Genomic DNA, 12,244 nt, shown 5'->3' with positions numbered 1-12,244 from the left:
GGCGGCGGGCCCGCGACGCCCGGGGGGGGCGGGCGCCCCCCCGCGGCCGCGACGACCGGGGCAGCCGGTCGCCGCCGCCGCGCGACGGCGCCGCCGCCGAGGAGACGAAGGACGTCGGCGACGCCGGCGGCGTCGGCGACCGCCTCGACGGCGCGCTCGACCGGTCCCTGGCGCTGCGCCGCGGCGAGGCGCACCGGGGCCGCAAGGGCGAGCACGGCCGCCGCGAGCCGCCGCCTGACGCGGCGGGCGCGGAGCCGCACCGCGTCGCGGACGGGCGGCCGACGACCGGCCGCGACGCGATGAAGCCCTCGGTCTTCGAGGCGCGGTCCATCCCCTTCGTGCTCCGCAAGCTCCACGCCTTCGTCCTCGCGCCCGCGCCGTCCGGCGGCGGCGTCGTCGTCCGGTGCTTCATCGAGCGGAACCGGAGCGGCCGCCACGCGCTCTTCCCGCTCTACAAGCTCTACGCGGACCACGAGGACGGCACGGGCCGCCTCCTCGTCGCCGCGCGCAAGCTCCCGGGCAACGGCACGTCCCACTACGCGTTCTCGACGTCGCCCGCGGACCTCTACAAGGCGCGCGGGAACCGGAGCCGCCACTACCTCGGCAAGCTCCGGGCCAACGGCGCGACGTCGGAGTACACGCTCTTCTCCGCGGGCGACAAGCCACCGGCGGGCGCGGCCGGGGCCGGCGCGCGGCCGCCGCGCGGCGACCCGCCCGGCGACGCGCGGTGCGAGATGGCCGCCGTCGCCTTCAGCTCGAAGCGGTCCGCGCCGACGAACCCGCGGCGCATGGAGGTCGCCGTGCCCCAGACGCGGTGGCGCCCGCGGAACGCCGACGACGGGCCGAGGCACGACGACGACCTCGACGACGGCGTCGTCGCCGTCGCGTCGTTCCGGCCCGCGCGCGACCAGGACTCGCTCTGCCACACGCTGAACCTGGCCCAGGGCCAGGGCGCGCAGAACGTGCTCCACGCGGACCGCATCGCCGTGCTCCACATGCGCGAGTCCAAGTACGACCCGCTGTCGTCGTGCCTCGTCGACTTCAAGGCCCGCGCGAACATGGCGTCCGTCAAGAACTTCCAGCTCGTCAAGTCGTCGCCCGTCGAGGACCACATGAAGAAGGAGTACTTCGCGCCGGGCGGCGAGGGCGCGCGCGAGAACCCGAACCCGGACGCGGCCCAGCCCATCATCCTCCAGATGGGCAAGGTCGGCAAGAACTGCTTCAACATGGACTACCAGTTCCCCATGTCCATGCTCCAGGCCTTCGCCACCTGCATCGCGCGCTTCGACACGCGCGTCGCGACCTAGGGGGCGACGGCGCCCCGGCGCGGGGCGCGCTTATCGGCCTTGCTTCGTCGCGGCGCGCGTCGCGGGGTGGGCCGGGCCTTAGGGGTTAGGGGTATTTCGGGTCCGCGGAAGGGTTCTGGAGGGCTTCTGGAGGGCTTCTGGCACGTGGCATGGGGCGGGTCGCGCCCCCTAAGGCGTGGGTGGCGCGTCAGAGGTCCCCGGCGAGGCGTGAGCGGCGGTGTTGAGGTCCATTTTGAAGGGCAAGCGGCTGTGTTGAGGTCCCTGTTGAAGTGCAAGGTTTGAGGTTGAAGTCCAAGTTGAAGCGGCCTTTAACATATCCCGCCGGCGGGATATGTTACTACGCGCGGCCGGGCCGCGTCGCCGCGCGCGGCTCGAGCGCGCGCCGGAGCACCTCCCGCAGCTCCCGGGGGCCCAGCCCTCGTCGAGCCCGCGCGCGTCGACGAACAGCCGGAACACGACGAGGTCGCCGGGCCGGCCGCCGTCTTTGTCCGTCGGGTCGAAGGTCCCGTCCGCCGGCCACCGGTCCGGGAAGCAGCGCGCCGGGTCCCACCGCGCCGGGTCCGTCGGGTCCGCGACGACCGCTCGTACGTCGTGCGCCTCGCGCTCGTCGTACCGCACCCAGCTCACCGTCATCTCGCGCGCGGCGGCCGCGATCGACGCCGTCGCGATCGTCGGGCGCGAGCCGCCGAGGTCGAGGTGGTGCTGGAAGCTGTTGCCGAAGCTGCCCACGTGGGCCTCGCGCGGCCGACAGCCGTCCGCCGCGAGCGCGAAGACGATCTGCAGGCAGCAATCCCACGAGTCGGGGAGCACGACGTGCGGGAAACGCACGTAGACGAGCGGCGCGTCGCGCCGCCGATCCCAGTCCATCATGTACGTCTGGGGTGCCTGGACGTTGCCCGAGATGTGCTCGAGGTTGGACTTGACGAACGGACGCGCATGGCGGAGAGCGTGTACATATCCTCCGTCGTCCGCATAATTGTCGAGCGCACTCATCGCGCTAGCACGCACGAGTAGGCACGCCCGGAAGCCATGCTGAGTAAACCGCCCCGCATTCTTCAATTCGCCTTCAGCCATTATTCTTGAGGCCAGCCTCTGTGCAATTATGGGCCTCCCCGCGCTCGCAGTCTGTGCGGCGCTCCTGCCGACGATCCAGGCCGGCCGCCTCTCCACGGAGGCGGTCGCTTTGCTCGAGCGCGCGGCGAGCCCGGCGCTCGGCGGCGTCGCGGCGCCCTGGCCCGGCGCCGGCTTCCTCTCTTCGGCGACGTCGGCCCTCGTCGCCTACGCGTACGCGTCGCGGTCCTGCGGCCGCGCGACGCGCGAGTTCGAGGCGTCGCTGCGCTACCAGCGCGCCGACGGCCTCGTGCCCGCCTACGCCGCGCCGGACGCGGCCGCGTTCGCCGCCGCGGGTTCCGGGCTGCCGCCGCTCGCGTTCTGGAACGCGACGGGCGCGCTCGAGGGGCCGGCGGCCCCGCTGGCGGCGCTGCCGCTCCACGCCGTCGCCGCGCTGCAGATCTACCGCGGCTGCGGCGACCGCGAGCTCGCGTCGGCCTGGGCCGCGCGGATGGCGCCGAAGCTGTACGCGTGGCACCGGTTCCTCCGGAGCGGCCGCGACGCGGGCGGCGGCGCGGTCTGGCTCGCGCACCCCCTCGAGGCCGAGGCGCCCTGGCGTCCCGGCGACGCGCCGGATGTCGACGACGGCCGCAAGTGGTCCCGGTGCCTCGCGAAGAGGCCGCCCGCGCCGTGCGGCGGCTACGCGGTCGTCGACGCGCGCTTCAACGCCGTCCTCGCGCGCAGCGACGTCGCCCTCGGCGCCCTCGTCGACGCCCTCGAGCGGCGCGCCGTGCTCACGCGCGGCGCCGCGCCGCCGCTCGCGCGCGACGACGCCGCGGCCGTCGCCGCGTGGCGGTCCGCGGCGGCCGCCGGCGCGCCCCTACGGACGCTGGCGACGCCCCGGGGCGCGCTCGTGAGCCGCGACGCGTCGGGCCGCGCCGTACCCGGCGGCGGCGTCGCGGACCTGGGCGCCGTCTTCGCGCCGGGATTCGCGGACGCGCGCGCGGCGCGCGACGCGGCCGTCGCCGCGCTCGTCTCCGCGGCCGCGAGCCCGTCCTTCGCCTGCGGCGCGGCGCCCATCGTCGACGCGGGCTGCGACGTCTCCGGCGGCGGCGCGGCGACCTGGCCCCGGGGCGCGCGCGCGCGGCCCCGCGACAACGTCTTCGTCGAGCGGGGCCTCCGCGGCGCGGGCGCGGCGTCCGTCGCCGACTGGCTCCGCAACGCGACGGCCGCGCTCGTGCTCACCGCGGGCGGCGCGGGGCCCGGCGTGACGTTCTACGACGCCTACGACGGCGCCGGCGCCGGCGCGGGCCGCCGCGACGCCGTCGCGACCGCGGCGGCCGCGCTCGTCCTCGAGTCCCGCGACCTCGGCGGCGACGACGTCGACGACGCGCCCGTGTCCCGCGGCGTCGTCACGCTCGTCGTCGCCCTCGCCATGGCCGTCGCCTTCGGCGTCGCCTTCGCCTGCCTCGGCCTCAACATCGCCATGATCCGCGCGCTGAAGTCCGAGCCGCGGCGGCAGCGCAGGCCTCCCGCGGGACCGCGGCAGCGCTCCCCGACGAAGCGGTCCCCGGCGAAGACGGCGCAGGTCGTGTAAGCTAGCGCGGCGACAGGCTCACGTCGGAGAACGCCTCGGCCTCGGCGAGCAGGGGGCTCGCCGTCTCGTCCGCGGCCTGGTAGCTCTTCTGTTTCGTCATGTAGATCTCGCCCGGCCGCCGCGGCGCGAACAAGTGGCAGAGGCCCGAGAGGAGGGACGCGAGCTGGCGCTCGCGCGAGAACGTGACGAGGCAGAGCCCGGAGACGAGGCTCGCCAGACCGACCCAGAAGAGCGCGTTCCGCGGCGGCCGCTCGTCGGCGGCGGCGGCGGTCGCCACGGCCTCGCAGGCCGCGCCCGCGTAGGGCGCCTTGCAGAGGCACCGCGCGGCGCCGACGTCGCCGGTCACCGTGTACCCGCCCTCCACGCCGTCGTAGGCGCAGACGCCGCGGTTGCCGCAGACCGAGCCCCCGGACACGGGGCACTCCGTCGGGCAGCCGTACATGGAGTTGAGCGTGAGGGCGTACTCGCAGCCGCGCTTCTCGACGACCTCCTCGACGCGCGGGATGTCCGAGATGCGGTTGTTGCAGACGACGTTGATCCGCAGGCTCCGCGCGCAGTACGTGCGGCCGTCGATGACGTCCTCGCACTCGGCCTTGTCGCTGATGCTGTCCGTGCACGTGTTGCCGCCCTTGTATTGGACGTAGATGCCGAACGCCGGGCTCTGCGGGTCGATCAAGCCCCAGGCGTAGTTGCTCCGGTCCACGGGCGACCCGAGGCGGTAGCACTCCTCGAAGCCCCAGTCGCCCTTGAAGATCTGGTAGCCCGGGCTCGGGAAGTCGTAGACGTCGCCGCCGGAGCCCCGCGTCGACGCGCAGGCCGCGGGCGCGGCGGCGAGGCCGACGTCGCGGCAGACGCCGACGACGTAGGACCAGTTCTGGTGGCTGTGGACGTAGTTGTCGCTGATGGCGTAGTACTGATCCGCGGGCTTGGCGTCGCGCAGCGGCGACAGGTCCCAGTGGAGGTTCGCCCAGGAGAAGGTGCACCGCGCGAGGTCCGACGCGCCGGAGGCGCACGCCGCCATGTCCGTCGTGCACGCGCCGTCGCACCACAGCTCGCCGCAGCTCATGCAGCAGCCGTGGCTGTCGTAGGTCTTCGGCATCGCGGCGGCCGCCAGGGTCAACCAGATCACTTTCGCCATCGTGGAAGCCATGTCCTCGGCGCGCTTCGGAAAGTGAAAACAAAAATCTTTTTGTTGTACTCCCCCGCGGCGCTGGGGGCATGGGCCGCGTCTCGTGATTTTGCTGGCGCGGCCATGGGCTTCCGCCCGGTCGTGGACCCCGAGGAGGCCATGGACATGAGCGTGCCCGTGGGCTTCCTGAGCAGCACGTGGCAGCACCCGGACCTGGGCTACCGGCGGCCGGCGTCGACGGCGGCGCGCTTCGCGGCGACGAACTACGAGCGGGCCCTGGAGCTGAGCCGGAGCGCGCCCGGCCTGACCATCGGCTTCTCCATGGCCGACACGGACCCGGACGAGCACCGGCGCGCGCGGCACCGCGTGTCGCGCGAGCGGCGGCTCCGCGAGGAGCGCGAGGCCCGGGACGTCGTCGACGCCGCGAAGCGCGCGCGGTTCCTCGTCTGCGCGGCCAAGACGGCGCCCGTCATCACGACGTCGCTCCGGGACGTGCTCCGCCAGCGGAAGTCGCTCCTCAAGGGCGCGGACGTGCCCGTGTTCCGCGACGCGGCCCAGTCGTGGGCCGACTACGCCGCGGCCGACGCGGACGAGTCGTCCGGGTCCACGCGCCTCTCGTCCTTCTCGACGCCCCTCACGCGCTCGGCGACGAGCTACGGGGGCCGCCGGTCCGGCGGCGCGTCGAGCCGCGTCGTCGTCGTGCCCGGCTCCGGCGCCGTCGTCGCGGAGCCGGGCGCGCCGCCGCGCGAGCCGGACGGCGACGACGCGGACCCGCGCGGCGACGACCGCGACGACGACGACGACGACGGCGCCCCGCGGTCCGCGCGGCGGTCCCGCGCCGGCGTGGGCAAGGCGCGGGAGCGGTCCATGGTCGGCGGCTACCGCACCGTCAAGGAGATGCGCGACGCGGGCGAGAAGAAGTCCGCGGTGCCGAGCCACATCGCCGACGCCCGGGCGCGAACCAAAACTATGCAACGCGACTTCAACCATGCGTGGAGTGTCGACATACCTTTTTTCACTGTCTGAAAAGAACTCGCCGAGAGCAAGCGACCCGTCCAAAACTCGGCCGAAACGACTTCGATCGTGACCGAGATGGAGAGGTTTTTGCGGGACGGGGCCGTTCCACCGGTTGTTTCCGGCGCAGGTCGACGCGAGGCAGACCATGGTCCACGAGGCCATCGAGGACCACGCGACCGTGGCCCAGCGGCGCGCCGTCGCCGAGCGGCTCTACAACAAGAAGAAGGCGCGGGAGCAGCGGGCGACGACCATGCTCGTCAAGGAGAAGCGCCACGAGTCGGCCGCGCGGGAGCTCGCGGCGCTCAAGGACCGCCAGGCCGCGGCGCGCGCGGAGCACAAGAAGGTCAAGCTGCGCCAGCAGTACGTCGCCGCGCGCTACAAGGGCGCCGCGTCCGTCGAGGCCAAGGCGCAGATGCTGCGCGCGCTGTCGGCGCACATGGCGCACCAGAAGAAGCGCAAGGACGCGCGCGAGCGGTCGCGCGAGCCCGAGATCGTCGAGAAGGTCATCAAGAACCGCGACGGCATGGGCTACCGCAAGCAGTCCGTCGTCGCCGGCGCCGCCGACGGCGCGGCGCTGCCGGGCATCGCGGACGTCGCGCCGCCGACGCTGCGGCGCACGTCCGTGGTGCTCCCGGACCCGCCGGCGAGCGGCGACGGCGGCGACCGGTCGCGGCGGCGCGCGCGGCGCCGGAGCGAGGTGCCCCGGGAGGTCGCCGAGCTGACGGGCGCGCGCCCGCCGGCGGAGCCGGACCTGAGCCTGTCCGTGGACTCGCCGGGCCCGGGCTCGCCCGACGCGCGCGCCGCGCCGCGGCCCTCGCCGGCCAGGGCGCGCCACTCGATGCGCCGCGGCGCCTCCGACGCGCCGTCGCCGCGGCGAGCCTCGGCCCAGACGCCGCCGGGCCCGCGGCCGTCGTCGCCGGCCGCGCGGCCCGCGCCCACGGAGCCCACGGAGCCGCCGTGCTCGTCGACGTCGGAGGTGTCCGTGACGCTGCCCCAGGCCTACGCCGAGTCGCCGCCGCCGACGCCGCCGACGCCCATGCCCCAGATCAAGCGCCGCCAGGCCATGCTCATGGCGTCGACGAGCCAGGGGTCCCAGGAGCCCACCGTCGCCGAGGAGGCGGCCGACGACGCGAGCCTCAACTTCTCCCAGTCCCTCGACGACGCCGCGTCCATCGCCACGGGCGAGAGCCTAGCGGGCTAACTGGGGCGAACGTGAAGAACGAGCGACGCGAGAGGGGAGCCATCGCAGGCTGGCCCCGCCGAACGGGGGGAACAAAGGGCGGCCGGGGGCGCGGGCGGGCGGCGCGGCCCCGGGCGCGGAGGCGCGGCCGCGCGACCTAGAGGGGCTTCGTCGCGACGAACTTGACGCCGCCGAGGTGGCCGCCCTTGAAGAGCCCCGCGACGGAGGCGTAGAAGTGCTTCTGGGAGTCGTAGGTCGGCCGGCCGTGGACGCGGACGTGGCGGTCCTCCGCGGCGACGTACGCCGCCAGGCGGTCGTTGGTGAAGGCCGTCCAGCTCGCCGTGAGGTCCGTCCACTCGCAGTTTTCGAAGCCCGCGTCCGCGATGGCCGCCTCGTAGGCGCCCCGGGACGGCAGCGCGAACGCGAAGACGTCGACCTCGAGCTGCGCCTGCTCCGCCGCCGACAGGCCCCGGTCGTAGAAGTCCTCCACGAGCAGGGACCCGCCGGGCTCGAGGAAGTCGTAGGCCGCCTTCAGGATCGCCGCCGTGTCCTCGATGTGGAGGAAGCAGAGGAAGCTCACGACGTGGCCGAATCGGCGGCCTTCGAGCGCCGGCGGCGGCGCCAGCGCGTCGCCGCAGATGTGCTCGACGTTGCCGAGGCCGCAGCGCCGCGTCAGGGCGTCGGCGGCGGCGGAGACGTCTCCCTGGAGCTCGAGGCCCGCGACGGCGCAGTGCTGCGTCGCCGCGACGCGGCGGACGACGCCGCCGAGGCCCGAGCCGATCTCGAGGACGGTGCTCCCCGCGCCGAGACCGAGGCGCGCCGACGCCTCGTCGACGGCCTTGACGCCGTGGTAGTGCATGCTGTCGATGGCGCTCAGCGCGCCCGCGTCCAGGGGGCCGTCGGCGGCGAGGCCCCGCTCGACGAGCTCGCGGTCGAAGCGCTCGAGGTGGTTGTAGAGCTGCATGGTCTTGATCTCCACGGCGGCGCTCATGGCGGTCGCAACGGGCCGCGCGCGCAATGCACCGGAATAGGCGACTGCGGTAGCAGCTGGTGACGACACGGGCTGCGAGCGTCTTCGGGTGGTGAAGCGAGAGCTCCTGCTATGGCATTTTTATATTCAGCGACTTCGGAAGCTCTCACGGCTACTCTCGGTGATACTGCCGTGTTGCAGCGCCTTTTGCAAGGGGTAATAAATAATATGGGGTGGCAGCTCAACGAGATATTGCCGCGCGAGGTCCTCGTACTGCAACCATGAGATCGCGGGGGAAGGTGCCGCGGGCTGCCCGGACGCAATGGAGGGCCAGGAGGGCGCGCCCGGCGTAGAGGGGCCCCCCACAGCGGACGCGCCGCCCGCGGCCGACGCCGACGTGCCGGGCCACAGGCGGCCGATCGACGCGTCCCAGAAGCGCCGCCTCTGGAAGTTCTTCGACGAGAACTACGTGGGCTGGCGCAGCTCGAACCTACCGAGGGAGGGCGTCGACGAGAAGCTCGACAAGTTCATCACGGAGATCGAGCTCGTGCGCACGCAGGTCTCGAGGCAGCTCACCTCGTGGAAGAAGGCGAAGAACCCGGCCGCCGTCGCGCTCACGCTCGACGTGTTTTCCCGGCGCCGCGTCGTCGCGGGGCCATGATCTCATCGACTGCATCGTAGGCGTCGCGCGAGGACCTCAAGCAGCGCATCGCCGCGCGCATCGGCTGCCTGCGGGACCTCACAGCAGCCGCCCTCGCCGACGCGAAGTCGATGCTCAAGGACGTGACGGCGGCGGCCGACGTCGTCGATCGACTGCTGAAAGATGACGAGCCGGTCCAGGGCGCGGCGGACTTCGGGGACCGCTTCTTCGAGGACCTCATCGACGCCTTGGCAATGACCTCCTCGAAATCTGCGGGCGGCGGCATGGCGGCGTCGAAGGCGTTCTTCGAGCAACGGTTGACGATCATCGACGAGCAGCAGACGCTCTGGAACCAGATGCACTCCGTCACGGACCAGCTCTCGCGGGAGGAGAAGCTGACTATTACCAGGGCCTTTGTCGCCTTCGAGATGGCCGCCTTCGACGGGTTCAAGGAGGCGATCGCCGACGTGGACCTCCCAGACCTCGTCGTCGAAACGGTGGGCCCCGTGCACCTCAAAGACGCGCGCGCGCCCTTGGTCTACTACCTCGCCGGGTGGCTCCTCTTCACGCTCTTCCGCCTCAAGTCCGAGGACCCCTTCTACGCCATGTACGTCAGCCACAACAACATCTCGAGGGGCGAGGCCGAGGAGGCCAAAATGCCCCTGGGCATCACCCTTAGGCGGCCCGCAACTAAGGGGGTCTTCCTGGCCTCGCCGCCCCTCTTCGACTTCGTCTGGGCCGTCGAGGCCACCTACGCGAAGCTCCTCACGACCGCCAACCTCGTCGCCTACGAGGGGGCCCTTGTCACGAAAGTGAACAAGCTCCTCTCGAAGGACCCGGCCGTCGCGCAGTGCTTCCGTGCTACCATCACGGACGACATGAAGGCCGCCATCGCCACGTCCAGCGCGGAGCCGCCCGTCGCCGAGGTGATGCAGCGCCTGCTCGACAAGTACGCGCGGATGCGCGGCCGGGACCTCGTCGGCAAGCTTATGTCGAATCTTCGGTCCGCAGCCTTCGCTGCCAACACGCACCGTGGCGGCCTGGCGGCGGCCGCGACTCATGCGAAGAAGAAGAGTAGGGCCGGGGAGCGCCACGACGCCGGCGAGGACGAGCTCGACGTCGGCGATGTCGCCCAAATTTACGCGGACCTGGAAGCCGAGGAGGAGAGCCTGGACGCCGAGGCTCTTCAGTAGCCATATATAATATAATAATTAATTACAAATTAAATTATAGTATATCATAGTAAAATAATTATCTAACTCAAATTATTTTTTACGCCTAATTAGCGGGGCGGAGGAGCTCGTAAGAGTAGGAGCGGAGGAGTGGTTGCCCGCTCCGCGGAACAGGCGGCAGACTCCGGCAGTCCCCGTAGCCTTCAGGGCTTTCTCCATGCCTGGGGCATGGGTCGAGCCAGCACTGTACCGTACGTGTGCGAAATGATGTTCGCATATGTCTTGCATAAGACGCCGGGTTACCAGCAGGGCGCGCGGAAATTTGCGCAAATAAAAACAACCAAGGGAGATAGTGCCGCAAATGATGCTTTTTAAATCATACCAGCTCTCTTACGTGATAAAAGATTATTTTTTTACCTTTTCAGGAAGGTCTGAAGACTCAAGACCACTCTGCCACTGTTCATACCATCACAAAATTTCGCCCAGTTCCATGAATCATTTTTCTCCATTATGAATGCTGATGTTGCCAGCCTTCCCATTCATGATATCAACGAACTGATTCGTTTTACCACACAAGTCTCTTAGCTGGCTGAATAATTTTTTTTTCCCCACATCATTCGCAGTGTACTCATCAATAATTTAGACCATGCTGTTGCTCTAAACTTACACTGCGAGCGGGACCCTCATTCTAGAAAAGCAATCCTTCTTAAAGTGCTCACGAGTAAGTTTACCTATGTATAGCAGTCATTTTACACTCGATTTGGCTGATTTTTGGACGAGCAGTCGTCTCTCGAAGTGTTCTCGAAGCATGGATGATCCCCTCAAAACGACCCACGCAAATACTTCGAAGTTGAAGTTGGGTTGAATCATTCGTGGTACTCCGTAGCTTACGAGCCCGCCGCAGGCCCCCCTCACCGGCGAGCTTCGACGAGTCGTTCTCGTAGGCGACCCAGGCGTCGTGGAGCATCATCAGTTGCATGGGCCGGGCGATTCCATCGTCGTCGAACTTCTGCATGTCACGTGCCGTGTTCTTGTTGCCCGAGGACTCCAGGGCATTGCACTACTTCTTCACGAAGTGGGGCATGTCCGAGAGCATGAAGATGGGGTAGTCCCAGCCGCGGGTCGGGTGCTTCATGGCCACCTTCGTGCTCGTGTCGAAGGGCCATTCCACGTTGAACGCCGAGCCCACGCCGTTGACGTAGTCGGCGGCCGGACGGGTCATCATCATCTGCATGAGCGTGCGGTTCTCCGACGCGCCGTCGCACGCCGTCGCGACCACGATGAAGGACTTGAGGTCCAGGTGGAAGATGAGGTTGCGCAGCATGCAGCCGAGCCCCGGGGCCGTGATGCTCTTCAGCCCGAACCGCCCGACGGGGAAGGCAAAGTCGGAGACGCCGAGCCCGACGAAGTAGAACACGAGGTAGTGCTTCGCCACCTCCGGGAGCTTCGCCTCCTTCTCGCCCTCGACGATGCTCTTGGCCATCTAGTTGAACTCGGACGTGACCGTGTCGTAGAGCATGTCGTTGTACGGAAAGCCCAGGATCTTGCCCTAGTTCGCCGACCACCAGAGGCCGCCGCGCACGGTCATGGCGTCGAAGGCGACGCAGCCGCAGCGCTCCCACTCGTGGTCGAGCTTCTAGTTGTCGGCCTTCTGCTTCATCGCGTCCATCATGCCGAGCATGGGGCCCTCGTCATCGTCGGAGGCAAAGTTCGTGTGGTCCCGGACGTAGCGGGCCGTAGGTAGGAAGAAGATCTTGTTCATCTCGTCGTAGGCCGTGGCCCCGAGCCGCGAGTAGAGCAGGATCGCCAGCTTGATGGTCTCCGGCTAGTAGCGGCAGCCGTAGCGGCGCCCGTCATGCTTCGCAGCAGACTTGATGCTCGTGAACTGGTCCTCCCAGATGGCCAACTTCGCGGGGTCGTCCTAGAAGAGCTTGTAGGCGTCCTTGTTGGCCTTCTAGAAGATCTTCTCGAACTTCTGGTGCTCCTCGGGGGCCTCGATGGGCACGCCGGTGGTCGTCCGGTAGTTGAGCGCCCTGCCACGGTAGTGGTCCCGCAGCTTCTTCAGTCGCTTCGAGCTGTCCTCCATCGCGTCGAGAGCTCGGCCGGGGCTTTAGATCACCGAGGAGTGTGGCTCGAACTTGCTGGGCCTGGCCTCGCGCTGGGAACGGCCGCCTGACGCGCC

The 12,244-nt window shown here is 69.8% G+C and overlaps 5 protein-coding genes across 5 annotated transcripts in view; 3 read left to right on the top strand and 2 right to left on the bottom strand.

Moving 5' to 3' along the window:
- The window catches only part of AURANDRAFT_66686 (hypothetical protein), a gene marked incomplete at both ends in the record, with an annotated part of 4,201 nt that extends 2,894 nt beyond the window's left edge, over positions 1-1,307 (top strand). Inside the window, one exon of the mRNA XM_009042008.1 lies at positions 65-1,307. Coding sequence (XP_009040256.1) covers positions 65-1,307 — 1,243 coding nt within the window. The remainder of the gene's footprint in view (positions 1-64) is intronic.
- Positions 1,308-3,955: 2,648 nt separating this feature from the next.
- On the bottom strand, positions 3,956-5,104 carry AURANDRAFT_66685 (hypothetical protein; the record flags this gene model as incomplete). Its single annotated transcript, XM_009041934.1, has 1 exon — positions 3,956-5,104. One exon carries the CDS (start codon positions 5,102-5,104, stop codon positions 3,956-3,958), a length of 1,149 nt encoding a protein of 382 aa, XP_009040182.1.
- A 300-nt stretch (positions 5,105-5,404) lies between these two features.
- On the top strand, positions 5,405-7,301 carry AURANDRAFT_66684 (hypothetical protein; the record flags this gene model as incomplete). The annotated part of the gene is made up of 2 exons (XM_009042009.1): positions 5,405-6,010; positions 6,228-7,301. 2 exons carry the CDS (start codon positions 5,405-5,407, stop codon positions 7,299-7,301), a joined length of 1,680 nt encoding a protein of 559 aa, XP_009040257.1.
- A 1,271-nt stretch (positions 7,302-8,572) lies between these two features.
- On the top strand, positions 8,573-10,149 carry AURANDRAFT_66683 (hypothetical protein; the record flags this gene model as incomplete). Its single annotated transcript, XM_009042010.1, has 3 exons — positions 8,573-8,875; positions 8,932-9,922; positions 10,124-10,149. 3 exons carry the CDS (start codon positions 8,573-8,575, stop codon positions 10,147-10,149), a joined length of 1,320 nt encoding a protein of 439 aa, XP_009040258.1.
- A 973-nt stretch (positions 10,150-11,122) lies between these two features.
- The window catches only part of AURANDRAFT_66682 (hypothetical protein), a gene marked incomplete at both ends in the record, with an annotated part of 1,799 nt that continues 677 nt past the window's right edge, over positions 11,123-12,244 (bottom strand). Inside the window, one exon of the mRNA XM_009041933.1 lies at positions 11,123-11,545. Within this exon, the coding sequence (XP_009040181.1) occupies positions 11,123-11,545 (423 nt within the window). The remainder of the gene's footprint in view (positions 11,546-12,244) is intronic.

The sequence above is a fragment of the Aureococcus anophagefferens genome (genome assembly GCF_000186865.1).
Source record: "Aureococcus anophagefferens unplaced genomic scaffold AURANscaffold_25, whole genome shotgun sequence".
In the NCBI taxonomy this organism is placed as follows: Eukaryota; class Pelagophyceae; order Pelagomonadales; family Pelagomonadaceae; genus Aureococcus; species Aureococcus anophagefferens.
This window is presented reverse-complemented; position numbering and strand designations above follow the sequence as displayed.